At 40.7% G+C, this 16,132-nt stretch overlaps 1 protein-coding gene and 1 long non-coding RNA gene across 3 annotated transcripts; one reads left to right on the top strand and one right to left on the bottom strand.

Annotated features, from left to right (window-relative positions):
* Positions 1-1,069: 1,069 nt before the first annotated feature.
* Positions 1,070-11,442, top strand: LOC121393063 (oocyte zinc finger protein XlCOF7.1). Its single transcript, XM_041576643.1, has 5 exons — positions 1,070-2,064; positions 7,495-7,674; positions 7,778-7,915; positions 8,005-8,128; positions 8,846-11,442. Exons 1-5 carry the CDS (start codon positions 1,912-1,914, stop codon positions 11,320-11,322), a joined length of 3,072 nt encoding a protein of 1,023 aa, XP_041432577.1. The 5' UTR covers positions 1,070-1,911; the 3' UTR covers positions 11,323-11,442.
* On the bottom strand, positions 2,542-5,687 carry LOC121398097. Of its 2 annotated transcripts, XR_005964099.1 has the most exons (3): positions 5,602-5,687; positions 3,685-3,720; positions 2,542-3,250 (listed from the first exon to the last, which is right to left on the bottom strand). It is a non-coding gene; the product is annotated as an uncharacterized LOC121398097 (long non-coding RNA). The 2 variants fall into 2 exon arrangements; XR_005964100.1 differs by lacking the exon at positions 5,602-5,687 and having other exon boundaries at positions 3,685-3,821.
* Positions 11,443-16,132: the final 4,690 nt, after the last annotated feature.

Here is a 16,132-nt window from a genome sequence, read left to right on the forward strand (position 1 = left end):
AAAGTTTAGTGTCGGAGAGGGTCAATTTTTGCCGCCCCCTGTAACTGGCCGTCTACTGCCGCCTGAGGCAAGGTGCTCACTTTGTCTCATGCCAAGAACGGCCCTGAGTGGGACAGCACTTTAAAGCAGGCAGTGTGGAGAATCGGTAGGAAAAAACAGACATTCCACCTCTGGTGTATGAGTATGTGCTGGTGTATGAGTATTCTGGTGTATGAGTATTCTGGTGTATGAGTATTCTGGTGTATGAGTATGTGCTGGTGTATGAGTATGTGCTGGTGTATGAGTATGTGCTGGTGTATGAGTATGTGCTGGTGTATGAGTATTCTGGTGTATGAGTATTCTGGTGTATGAGTATGTGCTGGTGTATGAGTATTCTGCTGTATGAGTATTCTGGTGTATGAGTATGTGCTGGTGTATGAGTATTCTGGTGTATGAGTATTCTGGTGTATGAGTATGTGCTGGTGTATGAGTATTCTGGTGTATGAGTATTCTGGTGTATGAGTATGTGCTGGTGTATGAGTATTCTGGTGTATGAGTATTCTGGTGTATGAGTATGTGCTGGTGTATGAGTATTCTGGTGTATGAGTATTCTGGTGTATGAGTATGTGCTGGTGTATGAGTATTCTGGTGTATGAGTATGTGCTGGTGTATGAGTATTCTGGTGTATGAGTATTCTGGTGTATGAGTATGTGCTGGTGTATGAGTATTCTGGTGTATGAGTATTCTGGTGAAAAAAAGGCACTGGGTATAATAATTCTGCCCCTGGCTACAAGTAAGGGAAAATCTAACGTTGGCATCCTCCCACTGTATGACGTTAGATTCTGTAAGAGCTGCAGAATATACAATCAGGTTATGGATCTTCAAAAGGCTCTACTTGCAAATATAAACAGTCTATGAAAAAATGGCCAACATGACTATAGGTAATTTTTCATGTAGATTCGTATTTTGAGAAGTGGAATTCTGGGTGTCGGTATCACTTTAAAGGGCAATTCAACTTCATTAGCAAAACTGTAATAATATATAAAACCCATAGAAATGTGTTTAAACTTTCATAAGCTGCCAAATGTTGTAAAATGGACATGGTAATAGGGGGGTGTGGTCACAAAATGTGCCGCACTACGCGCAACAAATATTTTTGTCCCTCTTTCTGTTTCAAGAATGTTGGGAGGAGGTGTGGGGTGTGTGGCACCACAATGTGTCATTAAATGCTGAGAGCCACCAGCGACACTTCTGCCACACACTGTCATTAAATGAAGGGGCCACTTGTGTCTACTTTACAGATGTCAGTGCACTTGTGTCTCTCATGCTCTCATTCCAACCAAGGGAAAGGGGGTGTTTTTGTGCCTTTGGGAGTGTGGACACTGAGTGGGTGTGGCCAAAAACATTTTCACTACACGTGCCCACTGTTTTTGTCTCTCTTTATTATTCTCCAATGTTGGAGGTATGACCAGCCCCTTCCCTTTCATCAGTTACTGCTCATGCACTGAGACATTGCAGACTTAGTGTCTCTCTGCTGTAACAAGTGTGCAGCCACTGACTCCCAGGCACACGTTTAACTCCACACTCAGCTATTGCTAAGGGGTTGCTATAGTTACTAGTTGTTGTGCTGTTAATAAGTCTTCCTGTTTCCAGGGATTGAAAGTCCTGAGTAATAAAGTTATTTTTACATCCACAAATCAATCTGTGAGTTTTCTCTCTGTCCCTAACTCTTTGTCCCTCCCACGTGCTCACTAATCCAATCATTGTTCTCTGCTGCTCTCTGCACCGCCCACATTCCAGTCACAGCCAATGAGAGAGGTCCCAGCTCTCCTCACAGTCCAGCACAGTTCCAGGCAGCAGAGCAGTGTGGTGTAATGTTGTACCATTCATTCCTGTGACAATGTGAATGTGGGCGGAGTTATAAGAAAGGTTATGGACAGAGGAAGGGGAAGTGAGGGGGAGGAGCAGAGAGTGTGGAGAGAAGAGCGAGGAATAAAGCTGAATTGTAGCCTGCAGTCTGGCATCTCTGTGTGGATTCCTCTAGTTGTGCAACTCCTGCACTGGCTTATCACACGTGGGAAACAGGTGAGTAAGGGATCGGGGCTGCACTAGCAATAAAGGAGCAGCGTTACCTTGTTGTTCCCAACACATGAGCTGATTATTCCCAGGGACACTTTGTACTGACTCAGTGCAGTTTATGTGGCAGCAGCAGCAGCAGCAGCAGCTCCAGGCAGCACAAGTGAATTGCTATTTGTTAGTCCTGCAGCCTGAGGGGATGATACAGACTGGAGCTGTGTGGGGGGCAGCTATACATACTGGGGAGCAGGTAGGGAGAGTGGGGGAATAGTAGGGATAAGAATAGGCTGTCGGCTGACTCTGTGGTGACATAAGGGGGAGGCTTGGGGGGAGGGGGATTGGGGCACATTGAGGCCAATAGAAATGGAAGGACATTAGTGATATATTAGGAATACTGCTCCTGTAAAGGAGACATATTATGCAAATAACAAGAATGTACCGGTGCTTTATGCTCCTCTAGCTATAGAAACAATGTGCTGAGAAAAGTAGTGTTTAGAGATTCTTTTTTAATAATTCCCTCCCCCCAAACCCTGCTAGTCCCACCAATATGTTCCACTTGATACTGGTTGTTTTCCCAAGCTGTGCAGGGGAGCAGGGCTGGAGCTAGGGGAAGGCACAAGAGACCTGTGTATAGGGAGCAGTGCTAGTGATGTATGGATCAGGAAAAACTCAACCCGCACCGACCCTAACCTGCAAACCCATAACCAGGGTCGGACTGGAGGGCTAGGGGGCCCACTGTGACTTCTGTCCAGGCCCCCCCCCTACTGCAAAGCCGTGCATGCGTGAACGGACCACTCGGCCAGTCTGACCTTGCCAATAACCCGTACCCGACTCTAACCCACAAACCATAACCCGTACCCGACCCTAACCCGCAAAATGATTCCATTGTAGGACAAGCACCCAACCTGCACCAGTGATGCGAGTCACAAAAAGCCAGCTCAGAAAACACAGCCACAATCTGATGAATGCAATACAGCACAATGAGAATGTCAGGTATACAAAAGCAAAAGGCATGAATGAATTTCTACACTTTATCTTGTCCAAGAGTAACTCCAACAGGAGCACCAATGCAATCTCATTCAAATGTAGTGCAGGATCAGTGCAGAAGTCTTTCGTTGAGTCAGAAGGGCAGAAGCCAGAGCTCTCAGAACATCTAGTGCAGGATCAGTGCAGATTGTGAGTCCAAGTAAGCTCTCTATAATATAAAAAAAAAAAAAAAGAATGATACGGAAGAGAATTTAGAGGAGATGGTAAATTTTATTAAAGAAGCCAATCCGAAATCCCTGACGTCAGAAGAAGCAATAGAGCTGGAGGCACCCTTTCGGGATAAAGAAATAGAGGAGGCAATTGAAAACTTGCAGATAGGAAAAAGCCCCGGACCAGATGGATACATAGCATCATTTTATAAAATATTTAAGACAGAGGTAACACCTTTACTAGATAAATATTTTAACTATATTTCAAAAAGCAATGGCTTCCACAAACAAGCCCAAGAAGCATTAATAACCATAATACCCAAACAGGATAAAGACCCTCAATTATGCTCTAGCTATAGGCCTATCTCATTGATAAATTTAGATATGAAGCTCTATGCCCAGATACTGGGAAAAAGAATGAAACAATACTTACCGCAGTTGATACACAATGACCAAGCAGGATTCATTCCTAAAAGAGAAGCAAAGGACAATATAGCAAAAACAATATCTTTAATACAACATGCAAAAAAATCTCAGACTCCAATGTGTCTATTTTCAATAGACGCTGAAAAAGCGTTCGATAGAATATCATGGACATTTATGGAAAGTACATTGGAAAAATTTGGGTTTGGGGATAAGTTTAGACAGAAGATAATGGCCCTATACGATAAACCTTCTGCTAAATTAAAAATTAATGGAACCCTCTCTCAGACGGTTATGATACATAATGGCACTCGCCAAGGATGTCCACTTTCACCCACATTGTTTTTACTAGTGATGGAAATTTTACTGGCGCATATAAGAAATAATAGAGACATTGCAGGGCTACAGGTAAAGAGCAAGGAATATAAAAGTGCTGCATTTGCAGACGACCTTCTACTATTTATAACAAATCCCAGGATAACATTACCAAACATAATGAACCTGCTTAACCGATTCGGGGAAGTATCGAATTTTAAAATTAATTTTTCCAAGTCAGAGATCCTGAATATAAATTTGGAGAAAAAGACAGCGAATCAGATCAAAGAAAATTTCCCATTTAAATGGTCAAATTCCTACATAAAATATCTAGGGATAAAACTGAGTGGGGATCTTGACAGAATGTACCAAGACAATTATGTCCCACTGCTAACAACTCTTCAAAAAACAATCAATAAGTGGAAAAATATCAGGATCTCATGGCTTGGCAGAATTCAAGCTATTAAAATGATGGTAATGCCCAAAGCATTATTCCTGTTACAAACCTTACCAATAGTATTACCCCAGTCTTTTTTCAAGTCAATTAGAACGCTCTTTACAAAATTTATATGGGGAGGGAAAAACCCAAGATTAAGCTTTAAGACCCTAACAAAAACTAAAGAAGAGGGAGGACAAGGAGTACCTGACCCCTATTTATATTACATAGCCATTCATTTAGCTAGAATATTGAATTGGACCACTAGGAAAGAGAAAAAAGATTGGTGTAAGCTCGAACAGGATTGGAGCAGTACACCTATAGAAAATCTGTTATGGGATGATAAATGGAGGGCAAACAAGCGAATAACACAACACCCTTTAATTAATGCTTCCTTGAAAATCTGGCACAGAACTAAACTGGATTTCCATATGACTAAAAACCCCATATATATTACAACCACTATGTAATAACCCAAACTTCCCTCCGGGAATGGAAAGGGGTGCACTTACGAGATGGGAGAAAAAAGACGAAAGACCTACTAGAATGCAGGATGTGACGAGAGAGGGAAAGTTGATTCCACTAGAGGAGATACAAAGAATATGGGGAAGACATCCTAGGGATATATGGGGATTCTACCAACTCAACCATTATATGAATTTGAATAAGAATAAGGATTGGGACAGAGCATCAACATGGTGGGAACAACTAATAGAAGAAGATCAAGATATAATTAAACCAGTATCAAAATTATACAATAAACTATTAAATAGTGAAGGGAACATAATGTGGCCGTTCTGCCGACAATGGGAGGAAGAATTGGGTAAAACTATCCCATATGAGGTTTGGAAAAAGATTTTTAAAAATGGTTATAAAATAACAAAGGTTATGAAAAACAGAGAAGCGATATATAAAATGGTAACTAGATGGCACTACACGCCTATTAAACTTAACAAAATGAATTCAGAGACATCAAAGATATGTTGGAGATGTAATCAACAGGAGGGCTCACATGTACATATATGGGTAACCTGCCCCATACTTAAAGCTTTCTGGGATCATGTGTTAACATGTATATACAAAATAAACTGAGGTGGAAATTAAGAAGGAGGACTACGCATTAATTCTTCTATATATAAATCTTGAAACTTATAAGTTTTTAGAGGACCCACTTACCTTCCAATTATTACAAGCGGCCAAATCGTTAATTACTAAGATCTGGAAGGCGAAAGAGGCGCCTGTACCTATGAACTGGGTGAAAGCTGTAGAGGAGATAAGGGAAATGGAGGAAATAACAGCGATAAAATATAATGACAGTGCTATTTATTGGAAGATTTGGCAGCCTTGGATCAGGTATAGACAACTGATGGGAGCAGAAGGGGGTAGACAGAGCTTAGATTAGTTGATGATAGATACCCTTCTATTATATATAAAAAAAAAAAAAAAAAAAAAAATTTTCTCAGAAGACATGGGAATTGTGTAATAGTTTGCCAATATTTGAATGTGAGGTGTAAAAATGCCCTCCCCCAATACCCTCCCCCCTTCTTTCTTTCTTTATTTTTTGTTTGTATTGTTTGAAAAATGCTAAATAAAGAATATTAAAAAAAAAAAAGATTGTGAGTCCAAGTCTTCCACCAGAGGCAACTGAGTCAGCAGGTAACATCACTGTTAATGTCCACCCAGCTGCTCTCCTCATGGAGTACTGAATTGAATTACTGACAGGCAGGCAGCCGCTTCTAACGCACAGGGAAAGGAACAGTAAGCCAGAAAATCAGAATATTTTTTTGCTGTGCTTTACTGATACTGTTACACACATGTGCTCCAAAGAGACACTGACCCTGCTGCCCAAACCCACCCACAAGCACAGGACTATGGGCAGTGGGTGACACTCATGTTCAGCTTTCTAGTCTCTCTCCTATTCTTCCTACTCACAAAAATGATGTGCCCCTCACTAAACTCTGGCCTTATTTATGGCTGAGCCATTGCCCTACAGTACGGCGTGTTACTTCAATGCACGGTACATACTGTATAGCTGAGTCCCGGGGAAGGAAGGCGGTGCGTATGTAGAGGATCCCAGTGAGGTACTAGGCATGTACCGCATATGTAGCCTACCATAATCTGTACTTGTCTCCTCTCACCGCCCCAGTCGAAAAATCAAGCATGCGATTGTTCACACATGCTTATGTTTGCTCATGCATTTACACGTGTGTGCGGGGGAAGAAATGTGACTGACTGGGTTCCCTAGTGGCAGTTGCACTGTAGGATAGGAACCAATCAGCAGATAGGAACTATCAGTGCTGTTATCTGTGCAAATTAGCTACAAGTTTATTCTTGGCAATTTCTCTCTCCTTTAAAATCTAATGGCGAGAGAGGATCAAGCCCATGATTAAAGGAAAACTATACCCCCAAACAACGTAGGTCTCTATAAAAAAGATATTGCATAAAACAGCTCATGTGTAAAACTCTGCTTCATGTAAATAAACCATTTTCATAATAATTGTTTAGTAGTATGTTTCATTGGGTAATCCTAAATAGAAAACTGACATTTTAAAAAAATCAGGACCACCCCCTGAGATTGTACGATTCACTGTGCACACAAACATACCAAATAAACCATACATGTTAGGTCACATGAGCCAATTAACAGACAGAATTCAATCTGTTGCTTCCACACTTCTTCCTGTTACAGTTAGAGCTGCAGTATTTCTGGTCAGGTGATCTCTGAGGCAGCACACAGACCATCACGAAATGGTGGTTCAAGACAAAAGATGTAAAAGGGCAGTTTTTACTTAAATATATATTCCAGTTTGGTAAGATTCTTTCATATGCCACTTAATATGGTATAACCTATCTGTTGCTTAAGTATTCATTTTTGGGTTATAGTTTTCCTTTAAGACCAATCTTGAGACACTTTTCCCAAGAAATGCAACCATGCAGGGAGGTACCAGCTTAAAGTTAGGGCCAGTATATGAGGTTTGCCTTGATGTAAAATACGTTTAGGCCCCTGTAATTCTTTTGGGGGATATTGCTGGGAATAATCCACTTTTATAAGTAAGTGCTTAATTCCAGGGTCACTTCCAGGTCAGTCCCTCCCACAAGGAGCCAATGGGAATGTGGGAGGAAGCGAGTGACACAGGGATGAAGGGGAAGAAGAAGAAGAAGGATAAAAATGAGGAGGAGGAGGAGCGGGGGAAGAAGGAGAGAATGGTGAATCTGACACTGGAGATGATCTATCTGCTGACTGGAGAGGTGAGGGGCACTGTGACTGGCACACTGACAAGAGACTGTCTGTCTGTACAAAGGGGGTCTCTCTGCAGCTCAAACACCATTCTCTCTTCCTTTCAATATTTAGCACTACATCCCTAGGAAGAAGTCAGATGATGGGGGGGCCCTGCATGCCCCTGGCTCCGTCATACAGAAGGAAAATAACAAGAATGACAAGAAGATCCTGGAACTCATGTCCAACATCATCCAGCTGCTGACTGGAGAGGTGGGTACAGCGGCCCCTTATTGTTTAGTAACAGTGGATGATAATCCCTTTCTCTGGCTGGGGGATGACTGGAACATTGTGTGTGACAGGTTGCCATAAGGACTCATCATGTTTCCATCTATTTTTCCTTGGACGAGTGGGACTATATAAAAGGAAACAAGGAACTTTATGAGGAAGGGATAAAGGAGGAGCCCCAGCAGCTCCGCCCACAGGGTGAGTAATGGGTGCATTCTATTGTATACAGAGCATAGAATCTAGAATATGGGGGATATTTGGAATATCTGTATTTTTCAGTATCTAGCAATGATCACTCAGATTGGAAATATGGTGTTGCTTTTCATGGTGCTAAAAATGAATATTATCTTTAAAAATAGCCCCTTTATTGGAGCTCCCTATAGATGTTCTCTGGTCCCTGTCTGTGTTTCAAATGAGAGGTGGGCGTGTCCTAACGGTCCCTACCAGAAGCACAGTAGGAGGGGGACAGCCAATCACAGCCCTGCAGTCACACAAGCACAGACAGGCTTCAGTTCCCTATCAGGTCCTGCTAGCTGCTGATTGGTTCCTGTCCTACAGTGCAGTGAGCTGAGAGCCGCCGGCTCCCCTGCACAGCCTGAGAATTCAGGGACCAGGAAGTGGAAGGGAGGGATTATTAGGTGTTTTATCGCCTGAAACACTACTTTTTTTAAGCACAATTCTTTCATTCCCCCAGTGCTGTGTTGTACCCTTGGGTGTCATATTTCCTGCATCTAAACTGGGTTTTATCTCTCTTCACAAAATAAGTTGTTTGTCAGACGGTGTAAATTATTGTGTAGTAACCATGTCATATGGCCCCGGCGTAACTCTATTGTTATGCTTATTATTTGTATTTGTTTATTTTCATTGGATGTGTCTCTGTTCAGCCATAAATTGTCTGTATCCTTTTTTTAGCAGCCTGTGAATATAAAGATGAGAGCAATGTTACAGCACATATGGAAGCAACTTTATGCTGTAATAGTGATGGAAATTTCATAAACCCTGAAAACCCTGAAATCTCTCCAGGGGAACAGCCCCCACCAGCCAATGGTATTAAAGAGGAAGCGACTTCAAGCGAAGAGGGAAACCAATCAGATTGCAGCATTAATCCACTTACAGAAGAGATACAGGGAACAGATACACCTACTCCTATCATGGGATGCAGCCTGAATTACAGCTTGTCGGATAATTATATATCAGATGAGATTAAAGAGGAAGAGACTTCATGTCAAGGAGGAAACCAATCAGATTGCAGCATTACTCCACTTACAGAACAGATACAGGGAACAGATACACCTACTCCTATCATGGGATGCAGCCTGAATAACAGCTTGTCGGATACTTATATATCAGATGAGATTAAAGAGGAAGAGACTTCATGTCAAGGAGGAAACCAATCAGATTGCAGCATTACTCCACTTACAGAACAGATACAGGGAACAGATACACCTACTCCTATCATGGGATGCAGCCTGAAGGATAATAAATATGATGGAAATCCACACTGGTCACCAAAAAATACATTACGTAGAAAATACAGTTGCAATGAGTGCCATGAATATCTTATTCACAAGAGAGATTTTGGTAAACATCAAATGACCCACAAAAGAGAGAAATCTTTTTCTTGTTCTGAATGTGGGAAATGTTTCTTAAATCAACTTTGCCCTGATCGACATCAAACAGGAAAGAAACCATTTTCTTGCTCTAAGTGTGGGAAATGTTTTGCCTTTTTGTCAGACCTTACTGTGCATCAGAGAATTCACACAGGGGAGAGACCTTTTTCTTGCTCTGAGTGTGGGAAAGGCTTTACTAGACCAAATGCACTTATTATCCATCACAGAACCCACACAGGAGAGAAACCTTTCTCCTGTTCTGAATGTGGGAAATGTTTTTCAAAGCAATCTAGCCTTGTTCATCATCAAAGGACTCACATAGGAGAGAAACCATTTTGTTGTTCTGAGTGTGACAAATGTTTTGCCTCTTCATCAGAACTTAATATCCATCAGAGAACCCACACAGGAGAGAAACCATTTTCCTGTTCTGAATGTGGAAAATGTTTTACAAATCATTCTCACTTTGCACATCATCAAATGATTCACACAGGAGAGAAGCCATTTTGTTGTTCTAAGTGTGGGAAATGTTTTGCCTCTTCATCAGACCTTACTTTCCATCGGAGAACCCACACAAGAGAAAAAACATTTTCCTGTTCTGAATGTGGGAAATGTTTTTCAAATCATTCTCACCTTGCTCGTCATCAAATGATTCACACAGGAGAGAAGCCATTTTGTTGTTCTGAGTGTGGGAAATGTTTTTCCTCTTCATCAGGACTTACTGCCCACCAACAAAGAACCCACATGAAGGTAAAACCTTTTTCCTGTTCTGCATGTGGGAAATGTTTTTCAAATCGATCTCACCTTATTCGACATCAAATGATTCACACAGGAGAGAAACCTTTTTCTTGTTTTGAGTGTAGGAAATGTTTTTCAAATCCATCGAACCTTGCTCGTCATCAAATGACTCACACAGGAGAGAAGCCATTTTCTTGTTCTGAGTGTGGGAAATGTTTTGCCTCTTCATCAGACCTTACTTTCCATCACAGAACCCACACAGGAGAGAAACCTTTTTCCTGTTCTGAATGTGGGAAATGTTATTCAAAGAAATCTAGCCTTGTTCATCATCAAAGGACTCACACAGGAGAGAAACCATTTTCTTGCTCTAAATGTGACAAATGTTTTGCCTCTTCATCAGAACTTAATATCCATCAGAGAACCCACACAGGAGAGAAAGCATTTTCCTGTTCTGAATGTGGGAAATGTTTTACAAATCGGTCTCAACTTTCTCGTCATCAAATGATCCACACGGGAGAGAAGCCAATCAGTTGTCCTGAGTGTGAGGAATGCTTTGTCTCTTCATCACAACTTACTGCCCATCAACAACAAGCCCACAGGATGGTAAAACCTTTTTCCTGTTTGGAGTGTGGGAAATGTTTTTCAAATCGATCTAACTTTGCTCGTCACCAAATGATTCACACAGGAGAGAAACCTTTTTCTTGTTCTGAGTGTAGGAAAGGTTTTTCAAATCAATCTAGCCTTGCCCGTCATCAAATGACTCACACCGGAGAAAAACCTTTTTCGTGTTCTGAATGTGGGAAACGTTTCTCAAATCAATCTCACCTTGCTCGTCATCAAATGATTCACACAGGGGAAAAACCTTTTTCTTGTTCTGAGTGTAGGAAAGGTTTCTCAAATCAATCTGGCCTTGCTCGTCATCAAATGACTCACACAGGAGAGAAACCTTTTGCGTGTTCTGAATGTGGGAAATGTTTTGCCTCTTCATCAAAGCTTACCGCCCATCAACGTACCCACATGGGGAAGAAACCGTTTTCTTGTTCCTAATGTGGGAATGTTTTTTTTAAACTGATCTTATCTTAAAGATCATTACGAACCCTCACTGTATAGAAACCTTTTCCTTTTTCTAGATGTGGAAATCCTTTTACAAATCAGCCAAACATTTATTTTACATTGATTACATTTTAATATGCCTTTCAGTATTTACAGAGAGGATGAACAACTGTGTGCAATATGCAGTTCATCATAGGACAATCCTATCCCAATCAACTGTTGGCTGATGGACACTGACTATTGGTAAGACTTGTGTACGATAAATACACTCGCCCTTGGAAATGGAGGAAACCTAATTTAATTTGAGACTATATCTCAGCCCCCACCAACAGATAATATTCAGTGTTTTATTGAACAAGAAGGGTCATATCCCAAGAGATATGAGACTCCATGGATATCACTTTGGCAGGTGTGTTTTACTAATGCTTTCACATTGGATAACGTAATGGAGATATACCCAGCTGGGAATGACTTGTCCATAATATATGTGTTTACTATAAATTAGAAGGGGGAAATACATATGTTTAAATATGTATCACATAAATATAAGACTTGTGAAATCACGTTTTCATTGATAGGATGACACTAGTGGCAAGGGGACATCTATTGAGACAAAAGGAAAGGAGATTACACCATAATCATAGGAAGAGTCACTTTAAATAAAAGGGCATCTATCAAAGAAAATTGGATCCCCTACTGGAAGTATAGCTTATTAACCCTTTCCCTGCCAGCCGTTTTGTCCTAAATGCGAACATACTACTGCCAAGCAGTTTTTAGACTTTTTGTGCTCTTTCACTTTAAAGGCTTTTCCTGGGGGGGGGGTCTTTTAGTTTACCCAGGAAAACAATATATTGGGGTTTTTTTCAGGACAACATGAACTTTCAAAATCTGCTAGAATTTTGGTGTAATTTCACTACTGTAAAAAGATATAGGCTTCTAAGTGTCTAATAAAATGAAAAAAAAAATCATGTTTCACATAGTACAATCAGTCAATCAGAAACATAATTTATTTTATGTACAAGAACACAGCAGATTTGGAAATGTCTATGTCTCCTGAACGCGCCAATACCAAATATATATAGTTTTATGGATATTTCTTGCTTGTATAGATCAAAATCTGCAGCCAGTACACTACCAAATTTCCAAAGCAGCGTTCCACAAAACGGTATACTTCTGATTTTAAGGCCAAACATTCCACTAACAGTAGGTTTACCCTAGAAAACTACCCATTATTAGAAAGAGCAGATTCTGGCAAATCAAAAATGGGTAAATAGATCTACCGTATCTACTCCAAACTACCAAGTTGCAATTCTTTCCCTAAAGTTATAATTTTTTATAGAAAAATGTTTTGAAAAATGACCACAAAGCTTGCAATCTACAGCATCATATCTCCTACACATCATTAGGTACCAATGCCAAACACCCTGAATAGGATTGCCAGGAGTCCACTGATCAGTTTGATGCCCAATATGTATTGGTTTACCTAAGTATGTGGCATATAGGGGCCCCAAAATGTGGACACCCATTTGAGCTATCAGTTCTGTAATTCCAATTACTGCAAATCAACACATCTGCATAGATTTGGGGGGGGGCAAAGGTAGAAAAAAGTACGTTCACCCCAGAAAACCACCTATTTTCAGAAAGTACTCATTCCCCCGAATCCAAATTGGGTATGCATGTCTTTCTACTCCAAAACACCAAGCCGCAAACCTTTCCTAAATTCGGCAATTTTGGTGACACTTCCAAAAATCACCTCAAAACTTCCACCCTGCAGCATTGTATTTCCCACATTTTATTAGGTGTAACAATAAATCACCCCAAATATGAAAGCCTGGGGTTTATTTTTTATGCACAATATGTATAGGTGTACCTAAGCACATGGCATATAGGGGCCCCAAAATGAAGACCCCCCCAATATGGTCTGTCATTTCAGGTACTGCAAAATCAACACATTTACATAGATTTGGGGGGCGCAAAGGTAGAAAACAGTATGTTCACCCCAGAAAACCATCCATTTTCGGAAAGTACACATTCCCCCGAATCCAAATTGGGTATGCACGTCTTTCTACTCTGAAGCACCAAGCCACAAACCTTTACTAAATTTGTCAATTTTGGTGACACTTCCAAAAATCAAATCAAAAACTTCCACCCTGCAGCATCGTATTTCCTACATTTTTTAAGGTGTAATGATAAATCAACCCCAATTATGAAAGCCTTGGGTCCTCTGAACATTTTTATGCCCAATACTACTTCAAACTACCATACTGCAAAGCTGCGCTAAAGGCCGCGGTTTTTATGACATTTCTGAAAATTGCCTAAAAATATTGCAATTGGCCGCATTTATCTCACCCAATTTCTTACATACAGTTGTAAAACACCCTAAATATTGACGCCAAGGGTCTACGGAACAGTTTGATGCCCTGTATGCATAGATATACCAAGGCAGCTGGCATGTGCGGACCCCCAAATAAAAACAGTGCATGTGACTTTTCTCCGCTGCTGATTCGCCTTCTGTGAGGAAAGACCTGTGACTGAGCATTGTCTGCCACAAGACCCTCCTAACAGCACAAAGACCCCTACAGAGCCATATATTTTTGGAAAGAACACATTATGACGAATCAAAAATAAGTAATTATGTCTTTCTACGCCAAACTACCATACTGCAAAGTTAAGCTAAAGGCAGCAGTTTTTATGATATTTCTCAAAATCACAAAAAAACATTGCAATTGGTCGCATTTATCTCACCCAATTTCTTACATACAATTGTAAACCACCCTAAATAATGATACCAAGGGTCTACTGAACAGTTTGATGCCCAATATGGATAGATATACCAAAGCAGCTGGCATGTGCGGACCCCAAATAAAATAGTGCATATGAAGTTTCAGAGCTGCCAGATTGCCTTTTGTGAATATAGACCCAGACTGCTTATTATGTGCCACAAGACCCTCCTAACAGCACAAAGACCCCATTTTTGGAAAGTACACATTCTGATGAATCCAATGTGAATCAAATGTGTTTGTACTCCAAATGATCAAAGAGCAAATGACGCTAAAAACATGTAAGGAACAACAGTGCAAGCATAAAAATCACAAAAATCAAATACAATTAGGCAAATCAATAAAATAACTGATCCGACAGTGTGGTTAGTGTCAGAATGCTCGATCCACTAGACACACTGGGAAAGCAACAGTTTTGAGGGGAATAACGAGGGAAACTGATATAATGAAGAACTAAAAAAAAGAACCTATACGTGTGTTTGTGTATACATGTGTGTACAGCTCTAACAAGTGTATAAATGTGTGTATATCTGTATGTGACTCTGTAAAATACAAAAAAAAAGCCAGAAAATTTAAAAAAAATCTACCTTTAGTTATGTGTGCTGTGTATGTGTAAATGCATGTATGTGTAATTGCATGTATATGTGTGTGTAACTGTGTAAATAGAAGGGCACTTACCATTTTTTGGAGAAGAAGGGATGCAGATCTGCAGACTCCGGGATCAGCAGCAGGAAGTGCGTGGGTGGAGCGTCACACGAGGTCGGGTCCAGGAAGAAGCAGCACAGGGGGAGCAGCATACAGCTGTACTTCAATCAATAGAAGTTCAGAGAGGCAGCCGTTTAAACAAAGAACGTAGCTCCTACGTTCTTGGCACTTACAGCCTTTTTTTTAAAGAACGTAGGGTGCCAACTTATAGATGAGCCTGCAGTGGGATAGATCTTGTTTGGAGGCCATACAGTATCTAAACATTTAACTTGTTTCCCCAATATACGTCTAAACACCCCCTCCCATGCACACACTTGCTTATAAATGTCCCAGTGCACACCTTTCCTATAGTTCTATTCATTCTGGTGGGAGTTGAGAGACTTTTTTTCTAATTTTGGTTCTGTACATGACCACAATGAATTTTAAATGAAACAACTCAGATGCAGTTGAACTGCAGACTTTCAGCTTTAATTCAATGGGCTGAACAAAAAGATTGCATAGAAATGTGAGGAACTAAAGCCTTTTTTTTATTTATTTAAAACCATAATTTCAGGGGCTCAAATGTAATTGGACCAGGGGTTCCAAAGTAATTGGACAATTGACTCAAAGATTATCATGTCTATCAATGAAGCAGATAAAATCCCTGGAGTTGATTTGAGGGGGGGTGCTTGTATGTGGAACAGACAACATGCGGTCAAAGGAGCTCTCCATGCAGGTGAAACAAGTCATCCTTAAGCTACAAAAGCAGAAAAAAGCCATCCGAGAAATTGCTAAAATATTAGGAGAGGCAAAATCTACAGTTTGGTACATCGTGAGAAAGAAAGAAAACACTGGTGAACTCAGCAACATAAAAATACCTGGACGTCCATGGAAGACAACAGTGGTGGATGATCTCAGAATCATTTCCATGGTAAAAAGAAACCTCTTCACAACAGCCAAACAAGTGAACGTATCAATATCCAAGTCTACCATAAAGAGAAAACTGCATGAATGTAAATACAGAGGCTGCACTGCAAGGTACAAGCCACTCATAAGCATCAACAATACAAAGGCTACATTGGACTTTGCTAAAAAAACATCTAAAAAAGCCAGCACAGTTCTGGAAAAACATTCTTTGGACAGATGAAACCAAGATCCACCTCTTCCAGAATGTTGGCAAGAAAAAAGTCTGGAGAAGACGTGGAAGAGCTGATGATCCAAAGCATAGCACAAAAAAACATTTGGGAGGCAGTGTGATGGCTTGGGCTTGTATGGCTGCCAGTGGCACTGGGACACTAGTGTTTATCCATCATGTGACACAGAAGCACAAGAATGAATTG

This window comes from Xenopus laevis, chromosome 9_10L (assembly GCF_017654675.1).
Source record: "Xenopus laevis strain J_2021 chromosome 9_10L, Xenopus_laevis_v10.1, whole genome shotgun sequence".
Lineage (NCBI taxonomy): Eukaryota > Metazoa > Chordata > Amphibia > Anura > Pipidae > Xenopus > Xenopus laevis.

Bases quoted from the DNA above. Each gene is read 5' to 3' on its own strand.
- LOC121393063 (XM_041576643.1), top strand. From the start codon at position 1,912: ATGGACAGAGGAAGGGGAAGTGAGGGGGAGGAGCAGAGAGTGTGGAGA. The intron at 7,675-7,777 runs GTGAGGGGCACT...TTCAATATTTAG, and splicing joins TCTATCTGCTGACTGGAGAG to CACTACATCCCTAGGAAGAA. The intron at 8,129-8,845 runs GTGAGTAATGGG...TTTTTTTAGCAG, and splicing joins CCAGCAGCTCCGCCCACAGG to CCTGTGAATATAAAGATGAG.